Source organism: Mandrillus leucophaeus, unplaced genomic scaffold (genome assembly GCF_000951045.1).
Source record: "Mandrillus leucophaeus isolate KB7577 unplaced genomic scaffold, Mleu.le_1.0 Scaffold221, whole genome shotgun sequence".
Classification (NCBI taxonomy): domain Eukaryota; kingdom Metazoa; phylum Chordata; class Mammalia; order Primates; family Cercopithecidae; genus Mandrillus; species Mandrillus leucophaeus.
The window spans coordinates 1,226,030-1,242,771 of record NW_012102266.1 but is presented as its reverse complement, the minus strand read 5'-3'; the positions used below and the strand labels follow the sequence as shown (position 1 = coordinate 1,242,771).

General features: G+C 35.1%; 1 protein-coding gene across 1 annotated transcript in view; it reads left to right on the top strand.

Moving 5' to 3' along the window:
• Positions 1 to 13,043: 13,043 nt before the first annotated feature.
• Positions 13,044 to 16,742, top strand: part of ISOC1 (isochorismatase domain containing 1) — a 32,016-nt gene continuing 28,317 nt past the window's right edge. Inside the window, exons 1-2 of the mRNA XM_011981216.1 lie at positions 13,044 to 13,073; positions 14,691 to 14,767. Of these exons, the coding sequence (XP_011836606.1) occupies positions 13,044 to 13,073; positions 14,691 to 14,767 (107 nt within the window). The remainder of the gene's footprint in view (positions 13,074 to 14,690; positions 14,768 to 16,742) is intronic.

Below are 16,742 nucleotides of genomic sequence, written 5' to 3'. Positions count from 1 at the left end.
TCTTCTTCTTCTTCTTCTTCTTCTTCTTCTTCTTCTTCTTCTTCTTCTTCTTCTTCTTCTTCTTCTTCTTCTTCTTCTTCTTCTTCCTCTTCTCTTTTAATGAAAGAGGCTCCCTATGTTGCCCATGTTGGACTCAAGTGCCTGGGCTCACATCATCCTCTAGCCTCAGTCTCCCAACTAGATGAGACTACAGGTAGCATCATCATGCCTGGCTTCATGTACTTTTAAATCAAGATGCCTACTAATTTTTCTTTTTTAAAAAAATATTTTGTCAGTTAGTCTCAAAATATAAGATAATTTGACCAGGTTGTCATAGTGTACAGATTTTACATTACAGGATTAAAAGAGACAATAAAGAACATTAATATCCTATGGGTATAAGTATCTAATTTAAAAAGCTTTTCATATTCCATGGAGTTGCTATTGAAACCACTATGTCCTACCAAGCATTAGAGGTAAGTTAAAAATGCTTAACTGACGTTTACAGTTACTATTAATTTTATTTGACTAACGTACAAAGTAATGACAATTAACCAAAAACCAATATGTGTGAGAGAGATTATAATATAGATAATGTGGTAGATAGAACAATGTGTCCCCATAGCATCCAAAAGATGTCTACATCTTAATTCCCAGAACTTGTGAATATGTTACCTTAAATGCAAAAGGAATTTTGCAGGTATGATTAAATTAAATATATTGAGATGGGAAGATTAGCCTGGATTATGCAGGTGGGCCCAGTGTAATCATCGGGGATCTAGTAAGGGAAAGAAGGAGGCAGGGTGGTTAGAGATATGAAGATAAAAGCAGAGAGATTAGAAGATGCTAGGCTGTTGGCCATGAAGATGGAGGCAGGTGCCCTGTGTCAAACAATGCAAGTGGCACCTAGAAGCTGGAAAGGCAAGGAACAGCTTCTCCCACTAGAGCCTACAGAAGGAATGCAGTTCCACAGACATCCTGATCTTAGGACTTCTGACATTCAGAGCTGTAAGATAATAAGTTTGTGTTGCTTTTAAGCCATTTAGTTTGTGGGAATTCACCACAATAGTTAAAACTAATATAGATGCCAAGGTCTATGTCAGGTCAGTAGGGGCCTACCCCATGTTTCTTAAATCTTCTTGGAACTGGTGCTTCATATCATAGGATTGTGAGACGGCTCACTCACTAGGAAGCAAGCAATATGAAGAACCTACAGCATGGAGTTCTTAATTTGGAAAATAGATCCCTCAGGAGATCTCTGCTTCCCCAACAAATTGTGTGCGTTTACCTGGGGAAAGTATCTGTAGCTTTCCACAGTTTCCCAAAATAAGTCCAGGGAGGGCTTAAAAAAAGGTTAAGAACTACACAATTAGAACAATGATTCTAATTCTGGTTTATTTAATTTCTGATTCAGGTTTATTTAATTTTATTAAGTAATTTGTAAAATTGAAGTTTATTGTTAAAATTGCAATGATAGAAGGAAATATTTCAACAACAAAATAAATAATACATGTAAATATAAGTAATCTATAAAATTGCAGATTATCAGGAAAATTGCAACCATATGGGGAAATGATATTTCAGTGACAAATATAAGTAAATAGAGGGGAGATAACACATCCAGAGGTAAAAAACTGAAGACTCTCAAATTCCAGACTACAGATGAGGTTTTTTAGGGCTTGCTCAGGTGTCCAAGTGATACACACTTAACTCCCATAGCAACGGGAGATGCTCTGGTTTAGGCTATTTTTCTGACTCCTATTGGCACTGTGTTAGTAACCAGTAGACTTCTGGATTTGCAGTGAGTCACCTTGGTAGCCATTAAACTTAACAGGTTCTTATTTAATTTCCACAAAATTCCCTGAAGGTCAGAGAATTTCCTGAGGCACATAACTATTTGGGAGGGCTCTGGGATTTTAATACAGGCCTGAATTTTCATTGAATCTAGGAAGCAGTGAGATGGTGGGGGGAAGGAATCAATTTCTTAAGTAACATGCAAGGGAAAGAGTATTTTGAGCAGCTACCTAGAGCTATAAAGCATTTCTCAGTGGTGATTCAGCACCAGCAGCATCAGCATCCCCTGAGAACTTGTTAAAAATGCAGTTCTCAGGCTCCACTCCAGACCTACCTACAGAACTGGAAACTCTGGGGACAGAACTCAGTAACCTGTGTTTTAATAAGCCCTTCTGGTGTTTCTAATTCCAAAGTTTGAGAACCACTGACCTCTCTATCTGCCAATAGAGCATATTGCATTGATTTCTGTGTTCAGAAAACAATAGTTAAATTAGCAGTTAATTTTCCCAAAGTGGGAGGGAGATGGAAAGAGGAAAGAATGAAGGCAAAGCAAGTTAACAGAAAAAGGAGAAATTAACTTGATTTTTCTTTTTCTTCTTTTTTCTCCTTTAAAAACTATAAGTGCAATCCTTTCCTGATCATTTGTGGCTGAAGAAAATGTATTTCTTTCTAGGGCATAGGCTTCTAACCTGGAGACTATCAGGAGGCTGTGAGAAAGCTTCTAGGGGTTTATGAGCCTCCTAGGCCTCTTCCCTGTGACTGCATTTTCATCATGGGTCAATAGTTCAGCCTTAGCTAATTTACTATAGTCTTAACAGCTAAGTTTATAATACCAAGTATGTTCATCAAAGTCAAATTAGATTAAGGCCAAATACATTGGCTGGGACTGATTTAAAGCAAACACCAACGGACATAGTTACTTTAATTCAAAAATTTCTTAGCTATTCTAACTCAACATATTTACTCAACTCTAGCACTGTCTTTCTTAGTTTTAAGGTTCATCCAGGTATGCCAAAATCTAGGATCACCATATGACAAGTGCTAAATGGGACAGGGTGCTGTGATAATGTGTAAACCAAGCACACAATGATGTGTGATTTTAATCTAAATTTCAAAGACCAGTGTAAATACTAGAGATTACCAGATGCCATGAATTATAGTTAATACCTCAAAACCCCTTTTCTCATCTGTTATTTTGTATCACACTTTTGGGAATGCCCTCCTTTTTTACTTTTGCCATCTCACATATTTACCCTATAATTACCATTAACATTTGCTTTGGTTGATAGACTGGATGTCCTAGAAGTCTAGGGGCAGTCTTAATGGTGAGAATATAGCCTTTCTGGAACTTCAGAACTCCTTTTCATCTCATAACATAATTCAAGTTCAATCATGCATAGATTCTTTCCTTAAAATCTTGTTAAGTTTGTTCACAAATTAATCTATTTTGAGTATTCATTATGTGGATGACTATTAAAATTACTTTATTTCCCTTGTTTATAACATTTATATTATAAATCAACCTCAACTGATATTTCCAAGTGTTGCTTAATCAATGTATCTTGCATAGTTTAGGGTATGATAGTGCCTCATGTACACAGCTAACCTTCTATACATATTTATGTGTACCTGTATTAAATGACTTTTGCCTACCTTCTGTTGTTAAAATGTACTACAGTTTCATGGCCAACCACTCTCATTGCTTTCTATCAAGAGTCCTCTTTCTCACTTGGTATTTTTTCTATCAATTATAAACTTTTTCCGTTATATTTATCCTCCAAGTCCCCTAGGTCTACCTTCATCTCCAAATTTAGCTCCTTGTAGGGAAAAAAAATAGCCCTCCCTTGACTTTGCATCCTTTTATAGCTACCAAAGTCTTCTATGCCCTTGTTACTTCCATTTCCTTACTTCCTTTGCATCTTAACTCACTGAAATCTTATATTTTGATGCCATAGTGATGTTAAAATTGCCGTCTAGAAGTTCTTAATGATAAACATATTGTTAAATCCAACGGTTTTCAGTATTTTCTTTTTATATTTACAGACTCTATTTGACATTTTGAGCACTTATTTTTCTTGAAGCTCTAATGTCTTGACTTCTCGGTAATAACTTTCTTCCAGTTCTACTCTGTTTTATCTCAAAGGCCTTTACCCCTCTTTTTTAATTCATTTCTTAAAGATTGAAAGATCTCAGGATTTCAGCCTACTGTATTTCTGATAATAGCAAATGTCTTCATTATCCATCCACCTAACCATTCAAGTCAGAAACTGTTCTTTGCTTTTCACATAAGACCTTAAAATATATCTCTTAATTATCTTCCTTCATTAATTATTATTTCTCAACATCATTTACTACCTTGCTAATCACAGTCTTTATTCAGTAGTCATCAGGGACTTTGATTTTTACCCGAAAATCTTTCCTATTCCATAGTTTCCAAACATAATTGCATTAAGCAAAGTTTGTGGTATTAAAGTAACTGAGTCCCTCTCGTCTCTGACTGCACATTTTTTATTCACACTAAGAAAAGCAACCAAAATCCTTTGAATTATGTAAAACTAACTCCCTTAAGAACATTTAAGTTATGGTATATGTCTCACAGAGCCTGTTACCATCTGGCTCTGTTTTCATTATCAAGAATAACCAAGCATAACAACTTATGAAACTTAGATGGGAAGGAAATGTCAAATGAGCCTACAATTCAACATTATTTGCATACTAGCTAAACTGCCAACTATTTGAGAGCAGATCCAAAGAGCAGCAATAGATCTTAGGAAAACTGAGAAAAAGTGGAATTTGTCTTCTGTATGTATTCTGTACATATTCATTTCTGCACTTCCTTTCAGCTTCTTGGTGCTCTTTTCAGATTATAAGTAGTTGGAGTCCACTTGCTGCAAATTGCTAATATTTTATCTATTATTATTATATTTTTGCTTAGGGTTAGCTAAGTTAAAAGAAGCTGATATTAAACATCCTTATATAAGACGTATGCCCATTTTAATATTGATGAAATTGGGTCCTGGAGAATGTACAGAATAAATCCACTAAACTCTTGACTTGTAAATGTTAAAAATAAGTGCTCAAAATATGTCAATAAAATAAGTGCTCAAGAATGTCACAGTCTGCAAATATTAAATATAATACTGATGATTGAATTAAGAGATTCTCTGACTTTAATGAGATTTTTACACTATTATTTTTAAGAAGTTTAAGAATTGAAGAAACCATTTTAATGTGGTTTGAAAGAGGTGAAATGATAGCCTTTATGCCAGGTTAAAAAGAGAGAAAGAGAGGAATTCCCTTAACTGATAGCAGCAAACTAGATAATTAGGACAGTCTTCCCACTGAAAGAAAACCTAGAAAACCTGCATAAAATGTTCTAAGAAATTTACTCGACATGATCAGCATCTTAACAAGGTAGTAACGAATTACCGAACGAGAAAGCGGAAATTCAGGAATGGCATCTGGGGCTGCTTTGGCCCAGGCCCCTTTGATCACCCCAGAAGTGGTGCCAGGGAAGCTCAGCAGCACTGCTGAAATAATTTTTGACATATGAGACAAAAGTTGGACTCCATAGCCCATCAATGGTGGGAACCCTTTTAAATCCACAATGCTTTAGATTAGGGTTCAAAAGATTACATTCTAGGAAGAAGGGTAAACTGGAAATGAATCAGCTCTTGCAGAGACAACACAATAGCTTTAAGTCAGCTGAGAACTTCTAAAAGAAATCCCAATTCTAGCACTTAGTACATTTACATTTAATATAACTAGTATTTGAGTTTATAACTAAATCAATAGTGTTTATGTTAAAGCCTAGAATCTTGGTATTCGCTTTCTATATATCCTGCCTCTTTGATGTTCTTTTTCTTAATTTTGTGACTTCTTTTACCTTCTACCCATTTATCTTCCTCTAACATGAATTTTACCTGGAAATAAGTTTCAGTTGCTTAAATCTATGGACTGAATGAAGAAGTCTTTCATTAGTTTTGGTAAAGTTTTTGCTGTTATCTTTTCAAATATTTTTCTGTCTCATTTTCTTTTTTTCCTTCTGGGACTTCAGTTAAATGTATGTTAGAATTTCTAGAAAAATAGAACTTACAGAAATGGATAAAGAAATTGTAAACATAAATATTCTTCTATTGAGTAAATTCAGTCTATAATTAAAGACAATATACAGCTAAAATAATTAGGATATTGTCATAATAATGTAAAGACAGCAAAATAGAACAATGATGAGGCTTGGAAACGCAGAAATATATCTGGGCACATATGGACATTTGATTTGTGAGAAAAGAGGCACTGGAGAATGGTGAGGAAATGATATTGATTGCAAAATGTTATGCTGGGAAAATTGAATATTCATATGGAAAAATAATAAAAATATGTTTTAATACCATAAGACGTAATCAAAAGTTACAAATTGATTGCAAATCTAAATGTAAAGGTCAATAAGGTTCTTAAATGATATAAAATCTTTATGAACTAAGGATTTGAAAAATTTTAAACAGAACCCAAACACTGGCTATTAATATGAAGGAAAAGATTAATATCTCTAATTCAGTTAAAATTAAGATCTTATATTTCTTTAACATTATCATTAAGAAGAAAATTCATGCCACAGCATATTATTAGAAAGCACTTTTCCTGTGTGTATATATACATATAATTATATGTTTAAAAAGAGACAGAGCTCACTTTTTATTGAAAAAATATATAATCCTAAGTGAATATCGAGAATGACGAAAAGTTATAACCTTATATTAGTAAAATAGCCTTTTTATTTTTGCATTTCACCCTTTGTGCATGAATGTTTTAATATTATAATCATGATATTCATGCAATTTTGGATGTTTTAACAAATATATTTTTGTTTCCTACTTTCTCTATTTTTAAAGTCTTCATAGATCTAAACAAAAAGTTATTATTTACCCATAGAAATATTTGAAGCTAATATATATTAATCTTTTAAACAAAAAGAAAAAATGATATCCAAAGATAGCTTCACATTTATGAATACAAAAAAGTATGGGACAAGTGAATGACACATGAGAAATATTTATTTAATAAAATAGTTTTAAACACTTCATATGTTTTATGGTTTCCATTACCAAAACTGAATAGATTAAAACCCAATCAAGTATGAGAAAAGCTTTCACATTTTAAACTTTGTGACAACCTTCAGTGAAATAAAAATTTTTCTGAGTTAAAGCCTTAATATTTAAATTAATTACCCTCCTATTTTGTTTGGAAAGTGGAAGAGTAAGTCCATAATGATAAAACAACGTAAAATATTTAGAATATATTATTATAAATTATAAAAAATATTTAATTGCAAGATGAAAATTTGTTATTAATTTTAAAATTGTAGAACATGAGAATAAAACTCATACCATTCAAGCTGTAACACAATTCTTATTTAAAATTCATCATGGAATATGTTGGAATCAATCTTAATAAAAATATTTGTCTCAAATATAATGTAAGATTATGGCTGGGGGAACTAAATTCTATTCTATATTCTGCCACTTAACAAATTTTATAACCTTGGATAACTTCTCTGTGTCTAAATATCCTTTATTGTATGAAGATGCTTATATGACAAAGGTTACAAGTTTTATTTATATTGCATTTTCTATATCTGTGTACATGTACAGATATATGTAAATATAAATGATAAGGCATTATTCTGGCTAAATTAGTTTTCTCAAATTTTATATTAATTGCTTTCCATTCACATAAACTTTTTCTTGGCAATAATATTCCACATTATTTTCAGTACAAAAGAGGCTATTTGATTTTAATAATTACTGGTTACTGAAACTAGTTACTTGTCAGGACTGTGATGCTTTCAGAGTGCAGGAATATCTGAACAAATTATATTTTTCTATTTTTTAACTTTCAATATTTACAATTTAGATAAATACAAACATTAACACAGACAGATCAGCAGATGATATTGTTAATACACAGACTCTGGTTCTGTAAGTTTCAGGACCCAAAAGTCAGCTTTCTCCCAAACCCTCAGATGATGCCCACACTGCTGGTGCACAAACTACACTTCGATAGCAAGGGGGAGCTTCCTTTACTTGGTTCGATTTAAAAGTTCCCCACGCCTTTCTTTTCAAGGGTTACTCCCTTTGGTGTGTGGCATTCTGTATTTCTCTTCAGATTGTCCCATCATTTCTTGATGTTATTCCTGTTGAAGAACAGTATAATCTACATCTTGAAAAATACCCCGTGCTCTCTCATTTAGAATTTATTTTTCAGCCACTGTGTCACAGTTATTGAAAACAGTTGTGATATTAGGTATTTGCCTTTAACCAATATTTTCCATCTTAAAATAAATGTCCCTTTGTTTTCATAAATCTATTTTCTGTAAAGGGAAGGCTCTGTTGGGACAAAACAAACTAGATGCCAGAAGCACAGATATTAGACTTCAGTCCAAATGAGCTCAGGGGCTGCCAATTGCACAGGCAGGAAGAAAATGAGGAGAAAATAGATGAGAACTACATTTGCTAAAGGAGTCTTGGAGTATAAATTAGTCAGTCCACAAGGGAATTTAATTTGCAGATCTAGAAACTGAAAGACGAGTCTAGGCTAAAAAGTAAACTGTGTCATATTCCGCCTTTTCATGCTACATAGGGTTTTTAATTTGTTGCATTAATTTGACAAAGCACTGAGTTGGGGAGCTCCTTGTATCTGTCTTTTCCAGGTATCATCCTATGCCTAGTTTAGGATCAATGAAGGAAGTACCAGGTAGCCTCCTGATCCTGCTCACTGGGAAGGCTCATAGAAAAAAACTCTGAATTGGCAGTTTGCAGCAGTTCTTAACTTCCTGAACTGGTCTCCTACTGCTTCCCACTTTATGGTTGTCTGTTTCTGCTATACTCATATGTGTGTGTGTGTGTGTGTGTGTGTGTGTGTGTGTGTGTATTGGAAGTTAACTTGTCTTTTTTTGTTGTTAATAAGTCTCCATATCAAAAGTTGCCACATCCAAACTTGAGGCAGAGGCTGATAAATTTAACACAGTGGTCCACAATGCTGAGCTATGACTGAGTGTGATTTTGGGGTTGTCTTTCTTGGGGTGGGAATAGATATATTCTGTGTATGGAACAGAGTGTAAACCAATTGAACCAATATCTGGTAATCAGCATAGTGCCCGCTGGTAGTCACTATGCTGTTTATCAAATATTTCCAGTACACCTCTTTCCAGGCATATCATGGAAAGCACATCAATTCTCCCTGAAGTTTCCAGTGGCCATGAGACTTGCCTTAGACAACCAAATGTGATCAGAAATGATATACAGTTGACCCTGAACAACACAAGTTTGAACTGTGCCAGTCAATTTATACATGTATTTTCTTTTACTTCTAACACCCCTGAGACAGCAAGATCAATCCTCTCTCTTCCTCCTTAGCCTACTCAATGTGAAGACCTTGAGGAGGAAGAGTTTTAGAATAATCCACTTCTGCTTAATGAATAGTAAATATATTTTCTCTTCTGTGATTTTCTTAATATTTTCTTTTGTCTGGCTTTATTGTAAGAATATAGTAGATTGTACATATGTAGCATACAAAATATGCATTAATTGCCTTTTTATTTTTGATACTGACTATATTACAGTAAGGCTTCTGGTCAACAGTAGGCTATTAGTTTACTTTTGAGAGAGTCAAAATTTATACTTGAATTTTTTGACTGTGTAAGAGTTGGTGCTCCTAACCCCTACGTCGTTCAAGAGTCAACTGTATATCAATTTGAGGAGGAAGTTCTGTTGTTCAGTAGGGTCCAGCTCCTGAGTAACTACATTGGGCAGAGACCATATGACATAAGCAACAAAACAATTTTGTTGGGTTAAGCCATTATTATTAGGGATTATTTGTTACTGCAATATGACCTAGTACCTCTAGACTTTAATTTGCCCAATCTCTGTCCTCCTAGTCCTTTCTGACTCTTTCCATCTTCTTTTTCTCATGTCTCTCCGATTTCCTTAAAGCTGTAGTGTTTGTTTCAGTCTGTACCTCATAACTGGGTGATGGGTGAGTTGACTTTTGAAGAGCACCTTAATGGTCAATTCATAAATAACTATCAACATCTATTCTTAAGGTCAACACTAGTAGATGTCATATTACTCAATATGAATTCATACTGACAATATGAATTATCTCTATGTCATCCGTAAATGACTCACATTAGCTAATGACTGTCCTTCCAAGTACTGGACATATGTTTTTGTTGTAAATACTATTAACTAATGGACTGCAGCCATCATCTAAATTAGCAGATATTTAAGCCTGGATGAGCAGCATGAAAATCCTCCACAGTTGGCAGCATGTTTAGAGTCTGTTGTCTTTAGCTGCAGGAAAAGTGAACTGCAAGCGGTTCTGTCGCTTGTCTCTTTGATTTGTGTGGAATATACATTTGCCCTCAGCAATGCCTTCAGTGAACCACATGTATTAATAACAATAAAAACAACTTGGAAATAATTATAATTTCCCACCAGGGTAAACAAATATTTGTTTAATTTTTAACTTTATTTGTTAAACAATTTATCAAGGCCACGATATAGACAATGGCATTTGAGATATTTATATCTTAAAACGAGTTTAGTTTTGAGAACATACAGAACCCTGCAAATCAGAGTTAAAGTTAAATACAAATAAGAAAGAATTAAACAGTTAAGAGAATATGAAATCTAAATGTCCAATAAACATATGAAAAATAAAAAAATGAAAACCTCATAATTGATCAGTGAAAGGAAAATTAAAACCGTAGAAAGAGATCATTAAACATAGGATTGGCAGAAGGAAAAGGTGGGGGGCACTTAAAAGAATTCACAAAAAGCTATGGAAAATTGGATCTTACATATTCCTAGAGGAAAATGATTCAGTAAGAGGGTGATTTGCCTATATTTAATAAACCTCAGTATTACCATGTCCTATGACCTAGAAATTTTGCTTCTGATAATATATGCTAGGGAATCGATCACATATGTTCATAAGAAGATATTTAAAAGAATGTTACTTGCAATGTTTCTTTGGGATAGCAAAAAATTGGAAACCCCTTAACATCCAACTATGGTGATGAATGAATGGATTGTAGTATATTCATTCAACGAATTACTATGGAACTGTTAAAATAAAGAAGCTAGATCTAGAGAATCAATGCAGATATATATTAGACACATAATATTTCATGGGAAAAAAAACAAAGCAAGAGTGGATACCACTCATATAATTAAAAAAATCTAAATGTTATATTTTATGTAAACATACTTGCATAAACAGTAAAATACCTAGTCAGGAAAGACATATGCAAACTCAAGAAATGGTTTTCTGTGAAATTGATGAGTAGTAGTATTTAGGATTGTCAAAGGAATTTCAATGATATCTGTAATATTTTATTAAAGTTTTAGGTAAAAGAACAAAAAAGCCCAACAGTCAAATAGTCACTAAAAATTCAAAAACATAAAAAAGTCAAAAGTAAAAACTCATACATTATAGTGACTAAAAATTTTTTAACCTATTTAAATGTATCATTTTTCCAAATGTCTTCTACTTTTAAAATTTAAAACATTTTATGAACATTTTTCAGTAGTATTATGTAGCCTTTGCAATAATAACTTTTAAATGCCTGCAGTCTATTCTACTGAATGCATATACCATGATTAACTTACTCATATATTTAGGTTGCTCTGGTTCAACAGGAAGATCTGTAATAGATATAGTTGTATTGGGAGAACCTGCTCCCGATGCTTAACTTGGGTTCTTTTCTATTTCCTAAGTGTCTCGGCTGGGTTGAGAAATAAAGAGAAAGAGCACGAGAGAGAGAAATTTAAAACTGGATATCCGGGGGAGACATCACATGGCGGCAGGATCCGTGATGTTCCCTGAGCCATAAAACCAGCAAGTTTTTATTAGTGATTTTCAAAAGGGGAGGGAGTGCAAGAATAGGGTATGGGTCACAGAGATCACATACTTCACAAGGTAATAAAATATCACAAAGCAAATGGAGGCAGGGCGAGATCACAGGACTACCGGATGAGGCAAAATTAAAATTGCTAATGAAGTTTCAGGCAGGCATTGTCGTTGATAATATCTTCTCAGGAAACAGGGTTTGAGAGCAGACAACCTGTCTGACCAAAATTTATTAGGCGGGAATTTTCCTCCTCCTAATAAACCTGGGAGTGCTACAGGAGACCGAGGCTTATTTCATCCCTTCCGCTTCAACCAGAAAAGATGGCACGCTGCTTAAGGGGCCATTTATAGGCCTACCCTCAGGGCGCATTCTCTTTCTCATGGATGTTCCTTGCTGAGAAAAAGAATTTAGCGATCTTTCTCCTATTTGCTTATGAAAGAGGAGAAATATAGCTCTCTTCCGTCAGGCTCACCAGCGGCCAGTTCAAAGTTACCTCTCTTGTTCCCTGAACATCGCTGTTATCCTGTTATTTTTTTAAGATACCCAGATTTCATATTGTTCTAACATACATGCTCTACAAGCAATTTGGGCAGTTGACACAATCACAGGGTCCTGAGGCGACCTTCTTCCTCCTCAGTTTACGAAGAAGATGACGGGATTAAGAGATTAAAGTAAAGACAGGCATAGGAAAACACAAGGGTATTGATTGGGGAAGTGATAAGTGTCCGTGAAATCTTCACAATTTATGTTCAGAGATTACAGTAAAGACAGGCGTAAGAAATTATAAAAGTATTAATTTGGATAACTAATAAAAGTCCATGAAATCTTCACAATTTATGTTCTTCTGCCACGGCTTAAGCTGCTCCCTCCGTTTGGGGTCCCTGACTTCCCGCAACAAGTTGTATATAAAACTTTAAAATAGTAATAATAATAGTAATTATTTATTAAATGATTACGTGAATGAGTACTTCAATAAGTACTTTAAACACACTATTTTATTTAATCTTCACCAAGTCCCCTTGAGAGTTAATTATCTGAACTGTAAGATGAGACAATTTGTAACTTGGCTAGGAGCCTCAGTTTGTAAGGGCTAGAGACAGCATTCAAATCTGAGTCTACCTGTGTGTCCCTGAAGATTGTGTGGTCTCAGTACTGGGTCTACATTATCTCTCTACCATGTTTGTGGTATAATATTCAGGCATATTTCTTTTGAAGGTTCTATATGGGTGAGGTTGTTAGTTAATCAGCAAAAGCTCAGTTTCTCTTGTTTTAGGACATATACCTAGACTACATTCCCAGTCTCTCTTACAGGTAGGTAGGTGTATGATGAGTTTTTATCAGTGGGCCAGGGGTAGTGATGGATATTGCTTCTGGGTTAAAGCTCAAAGTGAGTATATCTTTGACTCGAGCAAAAAGCAGATCAAACATATTAAGGGACAGGGACTTTATGTCTCCTTAGCCCAAAATTTATGGGGTTGCCTGCTAGGAATTTGACAAGTTTGAGTCCACGGATGTTTAGTTTACAAAACCCTTTCCTGGGATCTAGGGGTTGCAGAAGAAGCTATAAATAGCCGGGTTATTGAGAGTACAGGAGTCTAGCAAGCTGTTTTAGAACGGTCTGTGTTTAAAAGCAAAAAAAAAAAATAAGGAATATCTAGAAAGGTTTGGATACTGCTTATTTCAACTCAAACATGGCATTATTTTGATAGATTGATTAAGAATTCATTAGTTCAGAAAATATCTCAACTGCATACAGTTTGTACAGCATACTTTCCTCATATTACTCTAAAAGCTCTGCACTTAAACTGATTGTGTATGTATAAGATGATAAAGTACACGATGAAACAAGGAGTCCTGCCAAAGATGGGAAAGTGGGGAAATTCCATAACCTAGGAAGACTGCCTTTAAAGGAGAAACCTCTTGTCATTTGACTTCTATCTTGGCACGCTGTGTCTGGGGAATTCTCCAATATGAATTATTTTTTCACTTACTTCTGGTGATAGCAAATTTTTAAGGTAAAAAATTTACTGGGTTCAAATCTAGACAAGTCTGCTTAGTGATTAGTGGAGCTTCAGTAAGTTGTATAATCTCTCTCTGCCCCAGTTTTCTCATCAGTAAATGACAATAATCACAATATATAACTCAATTGCTGTGTGATTAAGTGAGTTGTATGCATAAAATACCATAGTAGGCTGAATTATAGCTACTAAAGATATCTGGTCCTAATTCCTGAATCCTGAAACTCTAAGTGTTACTTTTTATGTTAAAAAGAGTCTTTACTGATATGATAAAGTTACGGATCTTTAGATGGGGGGGTTATTCGGGTGGACCCTAAATGCAGTCACATGTATTCATATAAGAGGGAACAGAAGGAGATTTGACCACAGGCAGATATAGACAAAGGTAGTGTGAAGATGGACTCAGATAAAAAGTGATGTGATCATAAATGAAGGAATTCCAGTAGCCGCCAGAAGAGGCAAGGAATGAATTATCTTTGAGAACCTCCAGAGAGAGCAGAGCTCTGCATCTTAATTTTGGCCCAGTGGTATTTATTTTGGACTTCTGGCCTCCAGAACTGAGAAAGAATAAATTTCTGTTGTTTTAAGTCACCCAGTTGGTGGTAATATGTTACAGCAGTCACAGGAGAAACTAATACAAATACTTAGACCCACACTGTAATATCCTAAGCATTATGAAAGTGTTTGCTATTACTGTTCCAAGACAATGGCCAAATTTCACACTTTGAGGTACCACAAACTAGAACAGCTTGAGGACCACTAACTGTGTATTTCCAAGAAACTTGTGTCTGATTACAGAACTTGGTTTTGGATAGGTTATTCTGATGAGGAAAGTAAAGATAATATTTCATTTGGCAGTTCACCTTCTACCAGTAGACTTCAATCAGATGAAATAGGGTAGAGAAGCCTGCATAGCCTTAGAGGAGACAGCAGCCAACCTCCAACGTCTTCTTTTGCTTAATTAAGATGTCTTATTTATATTCCAGGCAACGGAATCGCATGGAAGAGTGTGCAAGGCATTTATCAAAGCCTTGAAGACAGGGGCCCTAACCAGTAGCTGGAGGTAAAATTTGCTTCCCAAAGAATGATAAGAAATTCATGCAAGAGACCGTGGTCTACTATAGTGATGTAAGGGCTTCTGGAATCAGATAAACTGACTTCCTACTGAGTCCTTACACTGCAGTTTCAAGTTACATGGCCCCAAGTAGGCCATTACACCTCTCTGAGCCTCGTTCTTCTTTATAAACTGCTGGAGCCAGGGTGGAAGATGGGGAAGACAACTTTGCCACATTGGATTACTATATGTATCAAATTAAATAATGAATGTAAAGTGCTTATTTAGGGCCTGATTAGTGCTAAATATTCAATAAAGGGTATTCCAATAAGGTGAAGCCAAAGCACAAATTCATTCAGAAACCTAGAAAGTAGACAATTGACTTAGAAGGCTAACAAAAAGTACACAATTTGTGCATAAAATGTTCCATTAAGTTTTTTCTTTGTTGTAGCCCCAAAGATTATTTTCTTTACTCTCTAAAGTTTAAAAATCCAGTAGCACCAGTGTTTGGGGGTAGCATATTAGTGATGGAGGGGTTGTTCCTGTAATATAGTATGAGATCAAGATATTCCAATCAATTTTTTAATAAATCGGTAAAAAAAAAATCTGGCCTGTGATAGTAGATGTTGGCATCAAAGCAATATTAATTTTTCCAATCCTTTAGAAATCCTATTTTTGCCAAATTTAGTCTTCAGAAAGGAGGTTATGTGAAATCACTTAAACTCTTCATAGCTAGATTTTAAAATTTAATATGGGTACAGAATAGACAATATAAACTGGCCACAGAGGCCACGTAGAAAAGTCAGACATATATTACCTAAATAGAGAAAGCACTAGGCCTCTCTGTCTGCTTCAATCATAATGTTCATGTTTTGAAAGACCTGCCAAGATTGTGGGTAGAGTAATGGAGTGGAAACTGGGGCAAGTGTGATGTGCTGCCTTCACTGAGCAGAGCCAAAGAGGGAATGCCAAATAAGGCTAAACTTGTGTAGAATATAGCCCTCATTCTTTGTTTTCCACAAAGAAGCCATTCCTTCTATCCTTAGTATCAAAATCCCTGCTCTTTTGTCTCAGGGTGGGCATGTGACCCACTTCTGGCCAATAACATGCCAGGAGAAGTTTATAGAGGGGCTTCTGGAAAATATATTTCCTTTTTAATAATGACAAGTGAAGCAGAGAGTTTTCTCCTTTGTGCTGCTCTTGCTTCCAGCCTCTGAATATAATTGTGTGATGCTTGGAACTGCAGTGGCTACCATTGGACTGTGAGAGGAACGATTTGTAGAATTTGAGAGATGGCAATCTTAGAGTATCATATTGCTCAGCTGCTGACACAACTATGGTCATCACCCTCCCCTGGACTTCTAATTATATGCAAAATATAAACTCTTATTATTTTAGACATTCTGTTTCTTTCAAGTAAAAGAATTTGTAAATATGATATATACAAATAAATTCAATTGTCAAAACAGTATTTAGGCTTAAGATCCCTGGAGCACACGAAGATGTAACTACAGTTGACCCTTGAAAAACACAAGTTTGGGCCAGGCATGGTGGCTCACACCAGTAATCCCAGCATTTTGGGAGGCCGAGGCAGGTGGATCACCTGAGGTCAGGAGTTGGAGACCAGCATGACCAACATGGAGAAACCCCATCTCTACTAAAAAAAGTACAAAAATTAGCCGGGCATGGTGGCAGGTTTCTGTAATCCCAGCTACTCAGGAGGCTGAGGCAGGAGAATTGCTTGATCCTGGGAGGTGGAGGTTGCAGTGAGCCGAGATCACACCATTGCACTCCAGCCTGGGCAACAGAGCAAGACTCTGTCTCAAAAAAAAAAAAAAAAAAAGTTTGAACTGTGCCACTTATATGCTGATTTTTAAAGTAGATAGATTAGAAAATGTTTTGGAGATTCGGGACAATTTGAGAAAACTCATAACCTACACAGAAATATTGCAAAAATTAAAAAGTTGAGTGTGTCATGAATATA